Source organism: Sminthopsis crassicaudata, chromosome 2, assembly GCF_048593235.1.
Source record: "Sminthopsis crassicaudata isolate SCR6 chromosome 2, ASM4859323v1, whole genome shotgun sequence".
NCBI classification, from domain to species: domain Eukaryota; kingdom Metazoa; phylum Chordata; class Mammalia; order Dasyuromorphia; family Dasyuridae; genus Sminthopsis; species Sminthopsis crassicaudata.
Window position 1 is genome coordinate 451,250,798 of NC_133618.1, and position 17,043 is coordinate 451,267,840.

Here is a 17,043-nt window from a genome sequence, read left to right on the forward strand (position 1 = left end):
AAGTTAATGATGGATGTGGGACTTGGACCATGAGTTTTGATTCCCAGATTAGGTAGAAAGCTGTTGGGGAAACAGTTATATTTGTCTCTTCCCTTTTGGGTTAGTATTTGTAGAGAGAATTCAAATGGTCATTATTATAGAAGTCAAATAGATATGCTTAGCTCACAGGTGGTAGTAAAAGGAGGTCAGGAGGTTGACATTGGTAAGTGTGGGTGGAGCTAACATGTATTTTATAGGCCAAATAGAATTTTTGGTGGTCAAGTGGTTTTTTGGAAGGTCATTCTAAATTTTACCCTACTCAACTGATAGGCCTGATGGTCTTCTGCATTCAGAAGTATCTTGGTGGTAGATAGAATGCTAGATCTGAAATCAAGATGATTTAAATTTAAATCTTATTTCAGATTCCTATTAACTCTATGGCTCTGTACCAATTATTTAACTTCTTAGCCTTCACTTCCTTACTTAGAAAATGAGGATAATAATTAATTGAGCTAATAATGAGATGATATATGTAAAGTACTTTGCAAACCTTAAATTACTATATAAATATTAAATTTTTTTTCTGTTGTCCAATTTGGATTGATTAACAGGACCATGTCACATAAAGTTTTGAACTTGGAGTTGGAAGAATTGATTAACATGATTACCATACCTAATAAAGAGTTCTGAACTTGGGAGTTGGAAGCTCTGAGTTTAAATCCTGGTTCTGCTATTTTCTCCCCTGATGCCTTGTTCCAGTGATGTCACCTCTTCAAGCCTCAATTTTGTCATCTGTACAATGGAGATGAAAAACTTGTATTACCTCCTGTAAAAAAGGCATTATAGGGAAAACACCATAGAAATGTGAACTCCTTTTACCATAATTGGGAATTATCTATGGATGTCACCGAATTTCAGAATTTTAGAGTTTATCAGTGAACCATCTAGTCCAAAACATACAAGAAAAATTATCACCTACAACGCTTGCAACATCTTTCTGAAGACTTCTGGTGAAGGGAGAACCCATTTTCTAGCCTCTTAATGAAGTTCATTTCACTCTTAACTCTGTTAGGACATTTTTTCCTCACAGGAGTGTACTGTCCTAAATACTTTTGTATTTTATATGCATTTTGTATGCTCTTCTGTTCCTGACACTCAGAAAGTACTCTATTCCCCCTCCAAATGATTTTAGTCTTCTTTGTTCATAGTTCTTATGGGCTAGAACTAGTTCCCTAATTCAGTCTGGACCATCCAGGGTCAGTTTGGATTCAGGAACAAAAACTGCTTGATATGAAGAGGTCATCTAGTCTAATTCTTATTCCTTTGTTGCTGCTGTCACTGATAATAACTTTCATGTATATCTTGTTTAAATACTTTCCTCACAACCACCTTGTGAGCTATAGATGGTATAAATGCTGTGAATGCGGTGTTTTTACAGATGGGGAGAATGAGGTTCAAAGAGAAGAAAGGGTTGATTTACAGCCCTGTAGCTTGCATCACAATGTTAATAAGCAGCAGAACCATGATTTGAATACAGGTTTTCCCATTTGGTCCAGCACTCTTTCCATTATTGCATGGTATATAATAGTCAGAATATTTAGAATAATAGGAATCAGAAGGGATTTTCAAGGTCATTTTACAGAGGAGGAAACCGAAATGCAGAGAGGTTATGGTAGCACCTAATGGAGTTGGGATTTGAACCTGGTCTTTTCATCCAAAATTTGTGTTGTTTTTTCCTAATGCACTAAGCTGCTGTAGATCTAGCCACTATCTTGTCCTTGATTCCACATTTTTGGGGGCCTATCCTCCATATGTCTTCCCACATGCTCTACTTCCTATTGTCCTACCTAGATCTGGCACATGACTGGCAACGGTCCAACTGGGTTGCACTCAGAGTTGGAATTTCAGCAACAATGCCAAGGCTGAACTCTACATGAGGCCCAGGCCTTCACTATCACGCCAGCCTGAATGATGCTGGATGGAGCATGTCACTTTCTTAACTCCTCTGCTCTCTTTTCTCCCTTCTCTCCACCTGTCACTTCAGTCACTCAAGCCATTTTTAAGTTCATGGGATATGCTTCTCCCCCACCCCCCCATATGCTCACAATTTCACCTACATAAACAAATTCAGTTAAATCCCAACTCCTTAGGCAAACCAATTAAAATAAATAATAGGGTCCCAAATAATCCCTTCCTGGTGTAATGGAAAGAGCTCTGATCTAGGATTCAGAAGACCTGGGTCAAATGTGAGCCCTATCACTTAATTAGCTCTGGAATTTTGGGTAAGCAATTCCCCTTCTCTTGGCTTCTGTTTCTTCTGTAAAATTCAGGATTTGGAACTATATTCTTTTTAAGGTCCCTTTCAGCCATGAGCTCTAAATTCAATCTCCAATTCCTTCGAGCTCTCAACATAATGATCCCTTTAAAAGAGATTACAAATTAAATCTAGCATCATATAATATTTTTGATGAAAGAGTCCTTAGAAGATAAAATATGAAGGTTGGAAGATTCCTTAGAACATAGAATGTGAAGATTGAAAAGTATCTTAGAGCTTTTATTTTGCTGCAAGAGTTGGGCGTAAACCTGTTTTTGTCTGTTCTACCCCTGGGTATTGCTGGGTGGTGACATTGCCCAGCCCCAAAGCTAAGCCTCTGAGGTAGCTTTGGAGCTTCCAGGACTCCTGGGGCATCATCATTTAGGTCAGGCGAGGGGTGCTTACAGACAGTCTGTAGCCACTTGCAAGAAGTCTTCTCGCAGTGTTCTTGTAACTTCATCAGGGGCAGAAGGTGAACTCAAGAGAACACTGTTGGGCCTTAGTTTTATGATCTGTAAAATTAGGGGGTTAGATTAGGTGATATATAAGGTCTTCTCCAGTCCCAAATCTTAACATCCTACAATCTTGCAAATATAGTCTTGGACAACATAGAAAAATTGCATAATTATCTTCAGATTCTAATAAAACAAACCAATGCCAAAGACGAATTCACCAGGGGAGGGTGGGGGCAATTTGAAGGAGGGAAGCCAAGAGATGAGAGATAGCGGAATATAGTGGAAAAAAAAAAACAGTGAGCTCTGGTTTGGAGATAGGGCTTCCAGTCCCTGTAAGTTACTACCTTTCTGGGCCTTATTTTCCCTTGCTGTAAGAGTAAACACTTGGATTTACTTAGCATTTTGTTGACAGATCCCTTTCCTCACAACAGTTTCTGAGATATATAAATAACACTGGCATTATGTCTCCATTTTGCAGTCAAAGAAACTGAGGATCAAAAAAGAGGTTGGATGATTTGTGTACAGTTTCACGTAAAGTTTATAATTATCCAAACCAAGATCTGAACCCAGTTCTCATGACTCCAAATTCAGCATTCTTTTCACTCCCTTAAGTCCCTTTTTTACATCAGTGTTTTAGATATATCCAGTTTATCTCAACAAACATGTATATTCAGGGAATACTAGATATAGAAAACAGAGAATCCGAAGATTTGCATTTCTTCCTTCTCCTTCTTCTTCTTCTTCTTCTTCTTCTTCTTCTTCTTCTTCTTCTTCTTCTTCTTCTTCTTCTTCTTCTTCTTCTTCTTCTTCTTCTTCTTCTTCTTCTTCTTCTTCCTCTTCTTCTTCTTTCTCTTCCTCTTCTTCTTCCTCCTTCTTCCTCTTCTTCTTCCTCCTCCTCCTCCTCCTCCTCTTCCTCCTCCTCCTCCTCTTCCTCCTCCTCCTCCTCCTCCTCCTCCTCCTCCTCCTTGTCTGATCTTTTAAAAAATTTTATCCTTATTCCTCATTTGTCCTAGTTGTAAAACAGAAATAGTAAACCTCCTTCTAGTGTCTGAAGGAAATGTGGTGGGGCAGCTAGGCAGTGCAATAGGTAGAGCTCCAGCCCTGGAGGTTGGAGAACCTGAATTCTCCTCAGGTACTTGACACTAGCTGTGTGACTCTGGGCAAGTCATTTAATTCCTGATTATCTCCAAAAGGAAGGAAGGAAGGAAGGAAGGAAGGAAGGAAGGAAGGAAGGAAGGAAGGAAGGAAGGAAGGAAGGAAGGAAGGAAGGAAGGAAGGAAGGAAGGAAGGAAGGAAGGAAGGAAGGAAGGAAAGAAAGAAAGAAAGAAAGAAAGAAAGAAAGAAAGAAAGAAAGAAAGAAAGAAAGAAAGAAAGAAAGAAAGAAAGAAAGAAAGAAAGAAAGAGAGAAAGAAAGAAAGAGAGAAAGAGAGAGGGGGGGAGAGGGGGAGGGAGGGAGGGAGGGAGGAAGAATGACATTTTTGTAGGAAAACATATATAGGATCCTAGGATTGAAAGCAGGAAGAGAAATTCTGGAGATCCAGTGCCCTTGTGTCATACACATATACAATTTCATATTCATATATATTTTCATATATATTTTAGGAACATAACCCCAGAGCCGTTGAATGATTTGCCTGGGATCATACAAGTAGGAAGTAGCTGAGGGAGGACTAAAATCTATATCTAATGGTCTTTCTCCCACCTTCTAATGCCCCTCTTAAGAGACACTTTGAATAAACAGATAAATAAAGAGGGCTGGGAGGTGTCACTGTCTTGGAGACTTCCTGATTCCCTGGGAGGTGTATCTCTGGGCTCTAAATTTCTTCTTCATTTCCTTCAGGTCAGGCTTTGCTCTGCAGGACTGGTCTGGGGCCCCCTCCTCATGTCCTTCCAGGGATTCTGGGGGCCTTACCGGCCTTTTGCATGCTTGTCCCCATTGTGGGGCAGGCAGCCAGAAGGTCTGCTTCTCCCTGAAGCATGCTGGCACTGCTTTGTCCTCTGGCTCATATCTTCCCAGTGGGCTAGAAAGGCTATTCACACCGTTCCTGGATCTGGTGAGGACCTGTCTGGGTCTGGAAAGTGTGGTGACCTCCCCTCCCCCTCTCAAGTAAAACAACAGTGGGGGAGTAGAAAGGTCATTACATTTTAGGACCTGGTTGCAATTCCATCTGAACTACTTATTAGCTCAGTGGTGTTGAATATGTCATTTAACTTCTTTAGGACCTGATTTCCTCATCTATAAAATAAGAGCGCTATCCTGGAGCAAGTTATCTTACCTTCCTAATTCTCTTTTCAGTGAAGGGATTGGACTAATGTCTTATCCAGCTCTGAGTGCTAGAGACCTTTCCAAGATTTTATCCCCTAACAGGCTATGGAGGCCATCCGTGATTTTTTTTTTTTTTTTTGCAGGGGTGGGGAGATTGCAAATAAGAAGGGCAGCTTCACAGGGTGATCATGATTTAGAAATTTCCATTCATTTCCTAAGCACACAGCTGCCCTGTGTGTCCCTAATTCCTTCAATGCCCCTCTTCTCAGGACTAATCTTTGCATTGCACTGTCTCAGGGGAACAGGCTGGATCGTCCCTTTTCCCAGGCCTGCTAACTGCACTGGCTTTCCCCATGCCCCACCCCGCTGAGCTCCTCCAGAGCTGAGATCATCACATTAGCCGAGTGTATTCCCTTCTGACCCGGCAGGGCTGTGCCCAACCGACCGTCTGCCCCTGGCACACTGGCCTGGAATTTATTCTCAGTCAGACACTAGAGGAGAGATGAAATGTGTCCGTCAGACATGGTCTTGGTTCCCCTTGCTTAGTATTAATGAGGGAGGAAGCCAGCATAGGGGTTTCCACGAATTCCCATGTGTCTTCCCCATCCCCGACTTCTCTGGCTTTCCCCATCCACTCACTCTCATCAGAGTCACTGGAGAGTTTACCCTTGTCCATGACCTCCAGAGAAGCCTAATCACACAGACAGTTTGGGAGGAAGATAACTCATCAAGACTGGCCGCTCTGCAGAGCATCAAATCGGCTGAGAAATAACAATGGTACCACCCAAATTAGCTGGACAGTCTGAGCAGACCCGGGGTGTGTGTGGGGCTGGAGGGGGATACTGTCACAGGAGAAAGAGAAAAGGCTGGGAAGGATGCCAAGGGCAGCTGGGGGACCTTCCCAGAGTCCCATCATGGACCTTTCTGCAGGGGTCCCTGATGATAACAAATGTCTTACAGACACCTTGAGTGCAGGAAATTGAGCAGGGAGTTTGCTCAGCTATTACCGATATGGAGCTGAGAGAGAGAGAGAGAGAGAGAGAGAGAGAGAGAGAGAGAGAGAGAGAGAGAGAGAGAGAGAGAGAGAGAGAGAGAGAGAGAGGAGACAGTTTGAGCTTATGGGTCTCATCTGCAGGGGAGTGTCCCCAGAGGGAGAGACTCTACAGAGAGCCCCATTTTTCTTTTTGAGGCGTTGGGACAAGCCTTTGAACTTTCCTTGGCTGTGATTAAAAGACCTATAAACTGGGGTTATGCTGCCACTTAGTGGAGATAAATGTGAGCACCCACCCATGCTTTGAGAAATTTCACTACTCATAGAATATCAGAGTAGGAATGGACCTGAGAGTGTAGGAGTCAGAGCAGGAATAAATCTTACAGTAGGTGAGCTGGGGTCCACAATTCCATCCTCCATTTCCCACCCAGAGTTCATGGATAGATTTCAAAGGGTTCATGAACTTAGATGGGAAAACTCCATCTTTTAAAAAAATACATATTTCTTTTTTTTTCACACTAACTTCCAAGTGAAATTAAGCATTTTCTTTAATTATATAAAAACATTATTTTGAGAATGAGCCTACAAACTTTACTATACTGCCAAAGGAGTTCATGATACACCAAACAGAGATTAAGAATCTCAGTCTTAGAACATAGAATATCAGAGTTGTCAGACATTTTATAGATCATCAAATAGCAAAGCTATTCAATAGGAACATCAAAGCACAGACTATCAGAGCTGGAAGGGGCCTTAGAATATAGAAAATGGAATGCTAGATTTGGAAAGGATCTTAAAACACAGATGGCCAGAGTTGGAAGGGATCTTAGAATATAGAACATAGATGGAATGACCTGGAAGGGGACTTTAGAACACACAATGTTAGAGTTGGGAAAGACCATTAGAGATCATCTGCTCCAAATTCCTCATTTTATGGTGAAGGAAATTGGGACTCAGAGCAGAAGTGACTTGTTCACGATCACACTGAGTTAAGGAAATAGAATAGAGAGAGCATTCAGATCTCTATGACTCTTTCTCTTAAACTGATGTTTCTATTGAAAAGGATTTTTTTATTCAACTCAGGGTTTCCCAACAATTTTAGTGTAGTTTTAAGTCTTAAGACCTTTCTAAGCCTTTTAGCTGCCTTAGACAAAGAAACAAAAAGAAGTGAATTTATTTTGACTTTTCTTTAATTTTAATTTTCTTTAATCAGTTGTTAGATCAGAATTGGCAAATGATTAAGACTTACAGGGAAGGTGTCTGCAGGAATCTGGGGAGAACAGAGACATTCTCATGGTGTCCCATTTAATTCTTTTCTCTTTAACTTCTTTCTCCACATTTTCCCCTTTTTTTCTACCTCAATGCCTCCACCCAATGACAAATTTGGTAAAGATTGATTGTTGTAAAGAATAGGCATGGATGAAATTAAATGAATAAAATAAAAAAGTAGCATAGCAAAGGAAAGTAATTATACAGAAATAGTTATATCCCAGGTCTCTTTCAGGTCCTAAGATTCCATTTTAGCATGCTTTGACCACCTGTGTGCTAAGGTCCAGAAGTCTGTCTTTTGAGGGTCATGCCCATGGTTGGCTCATGAGGCTCAATATGCTATGTTCTAAGGTCCCTGCTGGTCTTAACAATCCATGGTTCTGTTCTCTTCTCTTTTGACTCATTCCCAAGATGGGAATAGAAAACTGGCAGCTAGAACCTTTAATTCTATTTGTGAGAGGGACTCACTGGTGGTGATGAGAAATCCACTGGGCTGTCTCTGAGCACCTTTAGTGCTCAGATGAGCTGCCTTGAGTAGCCAGGAGCAGGCTATTTTTGAAATTAAAAGAAGATGCCAGAACTAGCTAGCTCACTATGTAATCTCGAGAGTCAGTTCTCCTAACAGATTATTTGCCCTATCTCTAAAACAGAACCTATAACAAAAGACTATAATGATTACCAGAATAAGAAATAGCCTTATCTAACAGGCCTGCTTTTTGGTTATATGCCTTCTCTGACAGAAAGAACTAATTCTCAGAAAACATCTTGAATGATTTCAGTCCCTGGGAATTAAGGAATTCCTGACTTTGACTCCTGCTTCTCTCACGAGAAATGGAGTAAAATATCACTCGCAGTTGTCTCATCTGAACTTCACATTTCATTTGAGGTTTACATGGAGTACTTTCCCCATTCTGGATTCTGTGAGGCAGCTGGTGCAAGTGTTGTTATTGTCATTTTCAGATGAACTGAGGCTCAGTGTGGGGTTCAGCTAGTAAATGCCAGAGAAATCTCACAGCATATTAGAAATTACGATCACAATAATAATGATGAAGGAGGAGGAGGATTGCATTTAAATAGAGTCCTAAGGTTTTGCAAAGCACTTTACACATATTATCTCATTTTATTCTTACAACAATCTGGGGAGGTAGGGAGTATTTTTATCTCCATTTTAAGATGAGGAAACTGAGGCAGAGAGAGATTTTAAAGACTTCCCTAAGGTTGTCCATCTATCTAGTAAGTGTCTGAGATTGGATCTGAACCAGGTCTGGCTGTCTGCAGTTTCAGTACTGTGATATCCTACCCACTAAGCCACTTTGTTGGAACACTGAGTCAAAAGTGCTGGGTTCAAATCTTGTCTCTGCTATTACCTATCTTGGGCAAGTCTCTTCCCCTTTGAGAAGTTCAGTTTCTTTGTTTATAATTTAAGAGAATAATATGAGATGAGTTATATGATTTCTAAGCTTCTTTCTCGCTCTACAATCCTGTGAGTTCAAATCAAACCCAGGTCTCCTGATTCCTATGCCACTGCTCCTTTCATTGCCTGATGGTATGATTGTACACAGAAATAGCGTAACAGCACCTGTAAGTGAGGCAGGGCGTTCCTTGATCACCTTACCAAGCAGCCAGAGACCAGGAGCCCAGAGATAATTAGACTTCTGTCTCTTTCCCTAGATTGCAGAAACCTACGCTTTTCTCCCAAGGGAGGCTGTGACCCGGTTCCTGATGAGCTGCACAGAATGTCAAAAGAGGATGCACTTTAACTCCAATGGGTTAGAGCCCAAAGGTAAACAAAGACAGATATTTGGGGTCAGAAGTGGGGCAGAGGGGTGGGCTGGAGCAGGGACCCCAGACAATATATATCCACAGCTGCTGCTGCTGCATCATCTGTGTAGGGGAAAGTGAATGCTGGCAGAGCCTTGAAGAGAAATGCCGATTAAGCACTTGTCCTAATTCCCAGAGGCCAGTGGGAATCCACGGTGCTGCTGGGGAGAGCTACATTTTTATCTCAGGGATCATTTGAAAACTCACCAAACATTCATCCAGAAGGCCACCTCTGAAGCTTTTCTTGGGCACTCTGACTGAAAGTGATCTCTCTGGGCTTCTGGAACTCTTGTAGCGCTTAGCATTGTAGAATTTGAAGCTGCTGGCAGAGATCTCAGATAACATCTTGGGTCTACACCAATGCTCCTGTTTAGGGAGGCATTATAGGAGATGACCTTGGAAGTCCCTTACAGCTCTAGGAGTTTATGATTCTAAGGGTTCATTCATTTAGCAAACGTTCAGTGCATACTCAGTGCTCTGTGCTGTGCAGTAAGGGAAATATAAATAGACTGAAACAGGACTGTCACGAAGATTATAAAATCTGCTAGGTATAATTAGACAGGCATCGATAAAGGAAGAGTAAATTTGAATGTACAAAGTGAAACATGCTATTAAATAAAGTGAGAAAGAATGCTTTCAGCTGGAGGAATCATGGAAGACTTCTTGGAAGAGATGCCTTTTGATTTGGGCTTTGACAGGTGGGTAGGATGGTAATAGATGAAGAAGGGAGAGATTTGGATGGGGTAGAAGACATTTTAGGCTTAGAGAAACCACATATTGTGAACAAAGGCAACACTGAGGAAAGAAAGCAGAGTAGAAGGTGGAGAACAAGGGAGTAAAGTAAGTCTATTTTAAATAATGTGTAATCTATATAAGGAGAAGATAAGGCTGGCAAGCCTTCACCCTCATGGAACATAATAAGCCACACACAGATAATTATAATATGAACATAAGGTAGGATAGGTATAAGACATAAGACTAGTATGGTAAGACTTATACAAGGACTGGTTTTTTATCCTTCTTTGTATGGCAAGACTGGCATATAATAGGTATTTAACAAACATTCGGTAACTTGACTATCAGAGTAATACAAGTCAAGGTTTTTGAGAGATTCAAGAAGAGATCCTAGGTGGTGTGTTGTAGTGGGGAAGAGCCTGCTGGAATTGTGCTTGGAAGACCTGTTTCAAATCCCAGCCATGTCATCTATTATTCTGTATGACCTTGGGCAAGGGGAAGGGAATGGAATAAAGATTTACTTAGTGCCAACAATGGGCCAGGCACTGTGCTAAGTATTTTACAGATATTATCACAAGTCACTTTCTCTCTTGGGGGTTCCATTTCCGCTTTCTTAAATGAAGGGATCAGACTAGATAGCCTCTGAGTTCCCTTCTAATTCTAACTCTGTAGTTTTGTGATGCTATAACCTCTCTGATCTTTACTTCCCTCATCTGTAAAAGGATTCACTTCTAGTTCTGAGACTGTAAACTGGCCAATTACTTCAGGAAGGCTTCCTGGAGGAGGTAGGCTTTAAACTGTGCATAAGATTTCAATAGGCAGAGATGAGCTGGGGGCGCGCCTTCTTAAAGTGTTAATAAATAAATATTTGTTGTAAAAAGGCAAACAGGATGACTCAAGGCCACCTCAAGTAAACAGGAAGGTAAGTGGAATCCCTACTAGCATGCAGGTTCACAAATTCTAGCCTGTATCTGCTTAGTGGGCTGCAGGTAGTCCCTGAGCCCCCATTTTCCCCCAGTCCTTCGCAGAGATTCCCACTAAATCTTGGGGGCACATCTGCTTGCAGGTGGCTTTGGCACAGTAAAACAGGCCAATAAATTTAGCTGGTGCATGTAGGAAGTCTCCCTGAGAATGGAGCCCAGGTGGGCCATTCATCTAGGGTTTTAGCTTCCCTCAAGTGTTCTGTGCCAAATCTGTTCACTGGCACCCAGCCCAGGGAAGGTTGCTAGAGTCAGGGGCAATTTTGCCCCTGCTTGAAGCCTAGGCTCTGGCTCTGAATGAAGGATGGCCCATTTGTTTAGGTGTTGATTAAGTGGATCCTACTGTAAATGATACAAAGAATATTATTACCATTATAGATAAAAATGTTATACTGAAATGAATGGCAAAGGAAACAGTGCAGGAAGGAGACCTGTGGGGTTTTCATTTTATTTTAGTTGGTCCCAGAAACCAGCACATTAGGAACTTCTGACAGCAACACACGGTCACCAGCAGTCCAATGACTCTCCTTCCCCTGAGAGCAATTAGACCATTACCTCCCATCAGACACATGCATCAGCTCTTGCAATGTGAGGGGCCAAAATAAATCTTTTGTAAAAGGAGCTGATGTTCCTCTGGGAAATTCTGAAGGCCCCACACTTAGGTCTAGGATGCATTGGTTTGTGCTAAGTGAAATCCCCTAGTTGTGATGAGAAATATACCCAGCCATCTCCAAGTATTGGCACTGATTGGCACAATATTGCATGGTTGACTTTTTGCCTAACTCCCCTCCCCCCATTTGTCTGAACTAAAGCAGGGCTTTGTATACACATCTTGGGTTCATTATATCACACATTTCCTTGGTAGTTGGGGCATGGAAACAGACAATGTTGGCCCTGGAAGATGAGACCTTAGACTATCAGAAAGAAGTTTAGAACATAGAATGTCAGAGTTGGAAGAGAGATCTTAGAATATTTAATAATAATAATAATAATAGTAATCATCACCCACTTTCCTATAATGCTTTAAGATTTCCAAAGTGCTTTCCTCAGAAAAATCAAAAGCAGAGTTCAAGTCAACCAAATTTGACAATTGGTTTGTCAAATACCGATTTGACAAATAGAGGAACTGAGACTAAAAAGAGGTTAAATAAATAACTTGCTTCTTATCACATACTAAGTGAACTCAAACTCAGTTCTCCTAAGTTACAGACTAGTGCTTTTTCTACAGTACTATATTGCTTGCCAAAAAAAGAAGGAATATGGGATGTCATAACTGGAAGAGACTTTAGAGACCCTCTCCATTTCTTTTACTAACGATGACTTTGGATAAAACCTCTCCCAGCCTCAGTTTCTTTTTCTGTAATATGTGGAAGAACAATAGTTTCTATGTTACAGAGACATTAGGATCAAATGAGTAAAGGTATGTGAAGCACTTTGAAAACTTTAAAGTGCTATATACATGTGAGTTATAATTATGGTTATTTATTATTATTATTATTATTGGCAGATGGAGAAACTGACACCCAGGAAAGGGAAGTGGCTTGCCCATGGTCACACAGCTAGTAAGTGAGCATATGTGTGTATGTTTGGGGGTGGTGATAATCAGTAGAATTGGGACCCATAATGGTCCAGTGCTCTTCTGATCACACCCCACTTATCTTCCTTCCTTTAGAAACTTCTGGTCTAGGCTTTCTCTCATTTCTCCAGGTTGTCTTTTTAGAAACAGGGTCTTAGTCCCGTGGGTATCTTCTCCCACTGCTTAATTCGTGCCTGGAGTCGTCACCCTCCGTTTCACATCCTAATCATTTCCACAGCAACTGACTGTGTCAGACACAGAGCCTGTTCTGGGGGAGGAAAGGGGCTACAAAAGGTTGGCGTCAACTAGGAGTCTTTGCTCTGGTTAGGGTTGGAATTCTAAGGAGAAGCTACTCTCTGTCTCCCTCCCATTTTCAACAGCAGGGATCCTTGAGACAGGGTCTACAGCAGCTACTCTCTCCTGCCCTTTGCTAGTGCCATTCCATTTCAATTTCCCCTCTAGCAGCCAAGCTTCCTAGCAGGAGGTGGCAGAGGGAGGATGCTCCCGTTCCCCTCCCCCTCAGCCCCCCACCTCTCGAGGGCTCTGGAGATCATCAGTGTGATGATGTCCTCATCCTCCCACTCCCCAATTAAGGCTCCAGAGGTCTCCTGGGGCTGCTGACTCCCTCTCCAAATGATCTTTATGGAGAGGCGGGAGGGGGTATCATGCAGTGAGTGGCTCATTTCCCCCACCTTCTAAAAGGAGGGAGGGAGAAGAGGAAAGAGGAGAGGAGGAAGCTGGAGCTGAGAAATCCCTGGAATATAAATAAACCTTGTGGGTTCAGCAGAGAAACCTCAGTCCAGTGTGCTCTTGTCAGGAGAAAGGGTGGATTAATTCCCCATTGTGCCCATCAAGTCCTCACCCCTTGAATAAACATTTTTTTTATCTCAGGTAACAGCTCTCCCTGTCATAGCCAACACCCTAATAAACTAGGGAGAACCAAAAAATGGATCCCACTCTCTAGGTTTCTTATACTAAGAATTCTTATTCATATTTAGTGTGGAAATGAAAAGTATAAAGGAGAGCCCCTTCTCTCTTTGTAACTGAAGTAGGTGAGGTGCAGAGCTCTGAGCAGAAGACATTGTAAACCCTTGAAATAATAATTCTGGGCCTTGAAATAATACTAAGTCTGGCTTATGGAGCCTTTCCTTTTACTTTTGCCCTCTGAGGTGGTTCAGACTAAATTAGTAAACTTAGGTGCAGGTAAGCAAAGCACATTACATAAGATCACACACCTAGCACATAGAAATGTCACAATCCCGTCTCCTGACTCCAGATCCAGTGATTTATAAAGAGGGGTTGTATGTTGTGCTTTTGGGACACCCCACATCAGCATGTTGTAATAAATACCAAGCTGACTCTGGAGTCAGTGAGATCTGGGCTTAAGTCCTGACACTTTTTGTCTTTATGACAAAATAAAATATATAAAGTGGCAAGTCACCTAACCTCTGAGTACCCCAGATAATTTCTAAGACAGTTGCAGAGCAAGTTCTGATCTGCATTGGTTAAAAAGGGTTTTTTCATTGATATTTTCTATACCAAAGAAATCAGGTCTGGTTAAAAAAAATCAATTCCACTAGTACTGGGTCCAAAGTAAGGCATGATGTGTTAGAAATATTTGCAGATCAGTTGCTTCCCTTCCCTTCCCTCCTCTCTTCTCCCTTCTCTTTCCTTCCCTTCACTCCCTCCCCTTGTCTCTGCCTTGCTGTCTCTGTCCTTTCTTTTTCTCTCTTCCTCTTTCTCTTCCCTCTTTCCCCCTTTTTCTTCTTCTGTCTGTCTTGCTGTCTCCCCCCCCACTCTTCCCCCACCCTCCCTTGTTGACAAGAGAATTGTCTCTAAATATAACATCCCCTCAAAACGCCTAGAAGGCGTCAACTACCTCTGCATGCCTGGCAGCACCCAGGTGAGGCATGAGGAAAAGGGGGGACTCTTCTGCAGGCCCTGGCTACCCTACCCAAAGAACAGAACCCTGACCTTTGCACTATTCATAGTCTCTTTTGGTGTTTCCTCTCATTGGTGCTTCATTGCCAAGGTTCTTTCCCTTGACTGTCATCTGATGACAAAGAAGAGATAATGGATGCTTTCCATCAGGGGTTAGACTGGGATTGTTTGGCTTTTTGAGTTGATCTACCACTGAGTAAGAAAGGTGAAAGGTCAGTTGGGAAGTGAGTTTCTGGATGAGGGTCTGTTGAGGAAAGGGAAGTTCCTCTGGGCTTTTACCAACTCAAAATAGGGCAGGGATGTTGCTCACTCTTCCCTTAAAAGAAGTCCTGGAGCCCTGCCTTCCTGGGTTTGTGAAAAGTATCCTTTCCTTGCTTGTTTCTTAGCAAGGACAGTCCAGCCTGCATTTTGATTCTCTACTCCCTGTGTGCAGCATAAGCAAAGGCTACAGGAAACAGGAAGTCAGGGGAAGAAATGCCAGGGTGCCAGACTCCACAGTTACTGCTCCTGTAAGATACCCAATGACTACCAGGGCAATAAAAGAATGCACACTTACAACCAGGAGAAGTGGGGACTTAGACCTTTGATGAGACTCTGTCTAGGATCTTCTCTATTTAAACTACTATTTGTTGTTCACTTGTGGTATGGAGCTAACTCTAAGGGCTATGCCAGTGGCCCATACTTTGTGTTTGTGGTCCTTAGATGAGCCCACAATAACTACCAACTGTGTGCCATTTGGCAAATCACTTAATTTTTCTGTGCCTCAGTTTCCTCATCTGAAATAATGGAAATAATAATATCTACAGTACTCACCTAACAGGGTCATTGTGAGAAGCCAATGAGATAATGTAGGTATTTGTAAAACTTAAAATCACTATGTAAATGTCATTTAATGGATATGTTTCCACACCAGACCTGTGATGAAACTGTGGAATAAACATTTATCTAGCACTTGATATATGCCAGGCACTGTGCCAAGTGCTTTTTAATATATTATGTCCTTTGATCCTCAAAATAATCCTGGAAAGTAGGTGCTATTTTATCCTTATTTGAGGTAGTCAGAGGTTATTTGCCAGGGTCACACAGCTAGTGAATGAGGATGGATTTGAATTTAGCGCTTCCTGATTCTAGGCTCAGCATTTCATCCACTGCTTCACTTAACTGCCTCATTTGTATTAGAAACTATCCATGAGGAAGTACCCTGCTCTAAAGTAACTGCTCTAAAGCTCATAGCCTTTGAGTTGTCTGGGGCAGTGGTAGGTTAAATGATTTAACAGAAAGTCAGAGCCATCGTGTGTTGGGGGCAAAATTTGAATTTAGCTGTTCCTGGCACTGAGATTGATTCTTTCTTTTTCCATACCCTTGTGTTGCCTTTTCCAGCCACCATGTAATATTATCATATTCTTCTTACATTTCCAATGGAATTTAGATGAAAATGGTCTTGGGACAAGTCAATATATTGATATAATTCTTTTATTTATTTGTAATAATAATTATAATTTATAATATATATATATTATATGTGGGTGAAATGACTTTTTGTCAATCTCTGCTTGTTGGACTAGCCAGCTGGCATAGTAGATAAAGAGCTGGACCTGGAATCAGGAAGTGTCAAAAACTGATTTCAAATCCAACCTTAGACACTTTTTAGCTGTATGCCTGGGCAAGTCACTTAACTTCCGTTTTGCCTCAATTTCCTCATCTGTAAAATGGGGATAATAATATCACCTATTTCTTAGAGTTGTTGTGAGTTCTATATACATAATATGTACTATATTCTATGTATTATATGCTATATATGGTAAGTTATATATACATTTTAGCTATTATTATTATTATTATAATTATTATTAATTAGTGATGTTGATGTCACATACTTGTTACCAGAAGATTGGCTGCCAGATCACAAATGTTTTGGCCCTAGAAATTCACGAATATTATCTGCAAATACCTTATGATCTGCATCAGTAAAAGAGTGATAGATGAAGTCACAGATCCTAAAGCCTTAAAATTAATATAAAACTTTAGAATATCAGAGTTGGAGGGAACCCTTGGAGGGTATTGCCAAGTTTTTCCTCTCCCCCACAAAGCTGTTTTAAAAGTTGCCACCTAGTGACTGGCTCTAGGAAAGTGCAGGAAGAATCGTGGTCAGAATTTTCATTGATTCATTAATACTGTCTGATTTTAGGTGATGGAGTAGGTTTTGCTTGGCTGGGTTTGAGGGAAGCTTCTGCACCATTGATTATCTGTGAGGTTCTGTAAACAACCTAGTTCTTAAGTTGGTTTCCATCTCATTTAGCAATGAGATATTGAAATATAACTCTAGAAGCTCTCTGCATTTGTTGAATCATTCAGGATCCTTGGTATCTACTAAGGCAATTTTTTTCTACTAGATATTATTATCTAGAATTAGTCATCTTTTTCTTGTGAATGACACCCTTGGTGAGAACATTAAAAGTTTTGGTACATTATACCTATTTTGGTTCTTAGAATATTTCTTTCTAACTTTTTAGCTTCTGTAGCATATTCTGAACTATTTACTTAGTTTAGGCTTAATAAGACTGTTGTTCTTCTGAAATAGTTGGTATCAAATTCAAATAAAATTGGGGGCAACTAAGCCATTCAAAATTATCCCTATAGGCTACATATTGACTTGGAAAACCTCATACTAAGATCACTTATATTCTATTTTATTTATTTTGTTAGATATTTCCCA

General features: G+C 41.1%; 1 protein-coding gene across 2 annotated transcripts in view; it reads left to right on the forward strand.

The window, feature by feature from the left end:
* NOL4L (nucleolar protein 4 like) overlaps nt 1-17,043 on the forward strand; it is a 199,764-nt gene that overhangs the window by 59,772 nt on the left and 122,949 nt on the right. For both annotated transcript variants that reach the window (XM_074292757.1, XM_074292756.1), the window contains exon 3: nt 8,946-9,057. In XM_074292757.1, coding sequence (XP_074148858.1) covers nt 8,946-9,057 — 112 coding nt within the window. The remainder of the gene's footprint in view (nt 1-8,945; nt 9,058-17,043) is intronic.